At 48.2% G+C, this 6,380-nt stretch overlaps 1 protein-coding gene across 1 annotated transcript; it reads right to left on the minus strand.

Annotated features, from left to right (window-relative positions):
• Positions 1-1,612: 1,612 nt before the first annotated feature.
• DYNLT2 (dynein light chain Tctex-type 2) lies at positions 1,613-6,380 on the minus strand (the record flags this gene model as incomplete). The annotated part of the gene is made up of 4 exons (XM_084261059.1): positions 1,613-1,723; positions 2,971-3,129; positions 5,174-5,374; positions 6,306-6,380. The coding sequence occupies 4 exons, from the start codon at positions 6,378-6,380 to the stop codon at positions 1,613-1,615; spliced, it is 546 nt and encodes a 181-aa protein (XP_084117185.1).

Here is a 6,380-nt window from a genome sequence, read left to right on the forward strand (position 1 = left end):
CTGGCCCAGCGCCGGGGCCCCGCCGCCGCTGCTGCTGCCGCCGCCGCCGCCGGCGCCGCCGCGCCCTCCTCCTCCTCCTCCTGCCGCCGCCGCTCGGGCGGCCGCGCGGCCCGGCCGCGAGCGCGGAGCCGAGCCGCCGCGGTATCGCTTGGGCAGCAGCGCGGGGCGCAGGGGCAGCATTCCCCCGCCGTGGTTAGCGCCGAGCGCCGCCGCCGCCGACCGGCGCGGGAGCTGGCACCCAGCAGGGCTGGGCTGCTCCGCCGCCAGGCTCCCGTCTCCGGGAACGTCAGTCGGGGACGAGCTACGTTTGTGAACCATCAGCCCCCGCAGGAGGGGTGTACGGGGGGCGGGGGGCGCACTCGCAGGAGCCAGCACGAGCGCGCTCGCCCCTGCGAGGAGGGCGCTTGGAGCCGGCCCCGCCGCTGCGCGTCAGCGCCGAGCCGGCTGCGCGCCGGGAGCCGCCGCGTCCCGCTCCCGCCGTTACCGCCGGGCGAAGGCGGAGCGCGGCCCTCCCCACCGGGAGAGAGACCCTCGTCCCCACGCCGCCGGGCCGGCGCGCGCGCACGCCCGCCCGCCCACGCGCTGCGTGACCGCGCACGCCCCTCGCTCCGGCGAACAAAGCGCGAAGCCGCTCCCCGGCCGCCGCCCCCCTGGGACTCCCTGCGCCCTTGGGGTGCGACCGCCCGGACCTGGGGCTGCTCCCCGGCCGGAGCGCCTCGTCCGTGCGGTGCTCCAAACACGGGCAGGGCAGAGCAGGCCAAGGGGCGGTCAGCAGCACTGGGCGCCCGCGAGAGTTCAGTATCAGCTCGTACGGTACAACGGGCACATAAGAGGCGCAAACGCTACAATTCCACCCTCGGCAGCCCCAAAAGCAGTTGTCTACGCTCTTCACTGATCTGCCAGAGCCTTATTTTGTGCGATATAATCATCACTGTCCTCCCCAGTCACAGACCAGTCATCAATAGCCTCGTCCCTGACCCCATCGTGCCACTACCATCACAGGTTGCTTGGCTGAAACGACCAAGCTCGCCCCATTCAGTACTTACCCACCAGCCTGAGCGCAGCTGATATTTAATGTGAGTTTAAGGCCCATCCGGGTAAGCTAAAGGCCAAAATCACACTTAATTCAAGGCAGATGACTGGCAATCTACACAAATTCCAACGTACGCAAAACACGGCTTCCCTCTCAGATGGGTTTCTACACAGACTGGTGTTTCATCACAGATAAACTAGAAAAAAAAAATCCACATCGAATGCCAGTACCTGCAATTTATTGTAAACATTCATTAACAATCTTGAGGCATGCGACAGACAAGCAACATTCAGAATTTTGCAAAGTTTGGCCTTGCACCAGCTGCTCCAACTTCCGCAGCAGAGCCTTAAGGCAGATGAAGCCCATATGTACTCAACCATACACATTTCAGAAGTGTTTTCTTGGGTTTGGTTGGGGTTTTTTTTAACAGGGAAAAACGAGCAAAATTGTGCCTCAACTATATGTCAATGTGCCAACAGAATTAGGACAAAAAATTAGTACCAAAACGACAATGTCCTGAAAACGTTCAAATATACCAGGTACTGTGATGCACAAAACCAGCTGTGTTTTTTTAGAGTGTTACTCATAGTAACAAGCCATTACCAGGGCCAGTGCAATAAATGTTTTGGTTTCACATTTAGCTGAAACCCAAGTGTCCCTCTCAACATCCCAGACCCATCTGCTGGCAACCTAAAGGAAATAAAAGAAAAAGCTATTTGTGAATATATAAACAAAACAGGTTTTATACTTCAAAAAAAAAAAAAAACACAAATGACAGCATTATATTAGTGTTGACACACGTTCCTGCTTCACAGTAAAGCTTCCCCCCTTTTCATAGGGATTTTACTATCTCTCAAACCTCAGAGTTTTCTCAGGTTCACTTGTTAGATAGTTTAGCTTGCTGTAACAGCACCTCTTCAAAAGCAAGATGAACAGACATTAGTTTTGGGAACACAAGCGACTAAGGCATCACATCTCCCACTCATCCACCTCCAGCTTACTCTAGTCCACTTGTGACCCTTTACCAGGCTCTCACCTTTTTCGAGAAAGTTGTTTTCAAAGTGAAAATGCATGAACTGACTGCTGGAATAAACGTGTTTCTCAGGAGATGTTTACTTGGACCATTGCAGTTATCCATTTGAGCCTACATCTCACTCAAAGTACAACTTCAGAGGCAGCACACCATGAAACAGCACCTGAAGAGTGGGTAGATGCTGGCCTCTCACAGACTGGCTGCGCTGCTGAAACTGACACCACTTCAAACATTGTTGCACATAACCCACTCAAACCAGGTATGGTTTCATCAGGTTTTAAGAACTGATGAACTCCTGAATTGGAGTGCTATCTGACACTCTGCAAGATACCTGTAAGTGTCCTGAATGCCAATGGGAGCTCACCGTGCCATGTGCATTTATGTACCACGTGAGAACACGTCAAAAACTTTTAGCTGGGTGTGCTAAGTTCAGGTCACTAGCGTTAATTCATAGTTCTAGGAGCAGCTGTTTCGGCTGCTACAACTGAAATAGTTTCCATCCCTTTCCTTGCCACCAGTTCCTTTCCACATCACCCCACACTGCAACTGTAGGGCACTCTGCTCTGAATGTGACAATTCAACTGGAGGTCAAAATACACTGGGAAAAGAAAACTCATTGCCGTTGTGCAACTGCACTGGTACAGCACATGGTGAAAATAACTCATTGACAAGAAAAAACAGCACGGTCTGCAGCTGCGTACCACTGTTACCAAGCTCGGGACAAGGCTTAGGGGGAAGCACAGCAGGACCTCAGACTGTCACCTAGCAAAAATGACATAAAGCCTTCAAAGCCATCTCAAATTTGTTAAGCTGCTGAATGCAGATGAACACCTAGAAGACAACACACAGCTCTATAAGTTATTTTCAATTTGCAAAAGGTATTATGAATATTTTGTTTGCTCACCTGTATTCCCTGGTTTGCCTTTTCCACAATTAGTACCGACACCACATACTTGTAACGGTCAAAGCCCAATTCCTTCACAGCCTTTAGTATTTCTTCTGAGATTGAAGCACACAAGGATGGACTAGAAACCCCATCGTACTTGGCTTGCTGAAGCCTGTTCTATCAAAAAACAGTTTTGAAAGATCTTAGTTCTCATCCTAATAGTCTTTTGCAAATTACAGCCATTTCCCTTACATTAGAAGAACTAATATATACAGCAGTTGATATAAATGATGCTTTTGAACAGCAAAGGCTGCAGTAATGTTACTTTAGAATGGTTTATCTATTTTTCAGAATGGACAAACACATACAGCTAATCTCCATTTAACAAACAGGAACATATTCTTCTCCATCCTTTGGGCCCAGTTCACTGGCACACAGTGCCACAAATACCTGTTCCAAATACCCAAGGCATGTCTTCTAGGTGGCAGAATTACAAGGGACGTAATTCAACTATTCAACTAAGTATCACAAATGGCTAAGTATTATCTCACAATGTTTTCCTTCATTTTTACTTAATTTTTCATATGTGGTACTCAGACCGCCAAAGACACCACATCTGTTTTATGCAGGTCATGTTATATTAGTATAACAAATTGAAGGAGTACAACTCCACAAATTCAAGGTTAGGATCCGCAGATAGCTGGGTATTTTGCAGAGCAGGGTACTCTGAAGTCTGCTATAGCTCAATCTTAACAGCATATGCTCAGTGGCGACCTTGCTGAGGTCACAAAATCACAGAATTGTAGGGGTTGGAAGGAACCTCGAGAGATCATTGGGTCCAACCCCCCTGCCAAAGCAGCTTCCCTAGCTCATATTGCACAGATAGGCATCCAGACGGGTCTTGAATATCTCAAGAAGTAGACTCCACCACCTCCCTGGGCAGCCTGTCCCAGGGGTCTGTCACCCTCACTGGGAAAAAGTTCTTCCGCATGTTGGTGCGGAACTTCCTGTGCTCCAACTTGCAGCCATTGCCCCTTGTCCTGTCTCCACAGACCACTGAAAAGGGGCTGGCTGATTCCCCCTGCATCCCCTGCTTAAGATACTTATAGACATGTTAGATCCCCCCCTTAGTCTTCCCTTCTCAAGACTGAACAGCCCCAGCTTATTCAGCCTCTCCTCATAGGTGAGATGCTCCAGGCCCTTAATCATCTTCATAGCCCTTCTTTGGACTCTCTCAAGGAGATCCCTGTCCTTTTTATACCAGGGAGCCCAGAACTGGACACAATACTCCAGCTGGGGCCTGACCAGGGCAGAGGGGGAGGATCACCTCCTTTGACCTGGTGGCCACACACCCCAGGATCCCATTGGCTCTCTTAGCCACCAGGGCACACTGCTGGCTCATGGCCAACCTGTCATCAACCAGGACCCCCAGGTCCTTCTCCACTGAGCTCTTCTCCAGCAGGTCATCCCCCAGCCTGTACTGAAACGAATGGTTGTTCCTTCCCAGATGCAAGACTTTACACTTGCTTTTGTTGAACTTCATCTGGTTTCTCCCTGCCCAGCTCTCCAGCCCGTCCAGGTCTCTCTGGATGGCAGCGCAGTGTTCCTGAATGTCAGCCACCCCTCCCATCTTTGTATCATCGGCGTACTTGCTGAGGGTCAATGCTATTCCCTCATCAAGGTCATCAATGAAGATATTAAACAGGACTGGACCCAACACCGAGCCCTGGGGAACACCACTAGTAACAGGTCTCCAGTCAGATTCTGCTCCACTGATCACCACCCTCTGAGCTCGGTCCGACAGCCAATTCTCAACCCACCTCACCATCCACTCATCTATCCCATGCTCTCTCAGCTTTGTTATCAGGATGTTGTGGGAGACAGTATCAAAAGCCTTGCTGAAGGTAAGGTAGATGACATCCACTGCTCTCCCTCCATTTACCCAGCCGGTGATGACATCATAGAAGGCTATGAGATTGGTCGAGCACGATCTTCCCTTGGTGAATCCATGCTGACTACTCCTCATGACCTTCTCGTCCAATTGCTTTTTTTTTTTGCACTTTGCAAAATGAAGCGCATTCACATCACATTTGTGTGCCACATTTGTGTGTCTGCAAAGATTTTCTTAAGTTTATGTAACTTATACTCTTCCATTAATAGAATACTTGCAAAACACTACTTGTGCAATAAAATTAGACAATTAATTTGAAAAATACTATACCGTTAGTATTGCTTGAGATTTGTCTCTTACTAAATGATCCTGAAATTTGTTATGTGGCTCCAGTCTGTATGTATTAGCATATCTTATCTTCACCTTATTAGCTTTCAATGCCTTAGGTTTCACTGAATCACTAAAGCACTCTTCGTCGATTGGAATCATCCCTAAAGCTTCATAATGTGATTCTTTCCTCTTCTCTTTTGTCTGTGCAAAATAATAAATAAGTCCATGTCAGTTTTTAGCATTTAACAGTCTCTAAATAATACACTGTGGTGTACACTTAAGTGGGGAATGAAAGAAAAATTTTAGTCTTAGTCTAGGAATACGTTACAGAAAAAGAAAAGCTACAAAATGGTATCTTTTCTTTTGGCTGTTTTGACACTACCACTTTCACTAGAAAAAAAAAAACAACCCTGAGAACAGCAGTTAACTTCCACTCAATTCAATTTTAATTTCTTTTCCACCAAAATCCAAGCGAAGTTTGCATTTAAACTCAGTTGAGCACACACACCATACTAGCACTTTGAATCCACTTCATTTTCCAAGTTAAAAAACTCTCAAAACACATATTAACATACACACAAGACTAAACCATTATTTCAAGCTTTAAATGTGGGAAAATTAGCTTAACTTATTGAATGAAGTCTGTGTTGCCCATGATGGTAACTGGCGAATAATCTCCATGTCCTTATCTCAACCTGTGAGCCTTCTGTTACACCTTCTCTCCCTTTTCCAGCTGAGGGAGGGAGAGAGAGAGTGGTTTTGGTGGGCACCTGGCCTCCAGTCAGGGTCAACCCACCAGAGAAACAGTCTCTCAAAAATTCAAGAACCAACTCTGCATCTGACTACGAAAACCCCTGTTTTTACGTTACTGAACTTTACCAGATGTGTTTAACCTTGTGCATATGGAAGGAAGTAAGCATGCTGGGACGAGAAAGCTGCTGTGGCCTGAAAGAAATGCCATTCGTCAGTAGGCCTGTTTTAACAACCAACAGTTGCTTCGATGTTATCAAGAAGCAGTTTTTATTCCTTCAAAAAAAGAAAAAAAGGACACACCTTCTCCTAGCTCAGAGAAGCTCCCCGAGCTGGAAAGACTGCAGCACCAAAGGAAAGACCACCCTAGCCTTCCTTTTACCTTCACAAGGCTGTAACAACTCAGCCTCCCGAGGCAGCACAGCAGCTGCGTGGTGGGCAGGGAGGAATGCACCAT

The sequence above is a fragment of the Gallinula chloropus genome (genome assembly GCF_964237585.1).
Source record: "Gallinula chloropus genome assembly, chromosome: 3".
NCBI lineage: Eukaryota > Metazoa > Chordata > Aves > Gruiformes > Rallidae > Gallinula > Gallinula chloropus.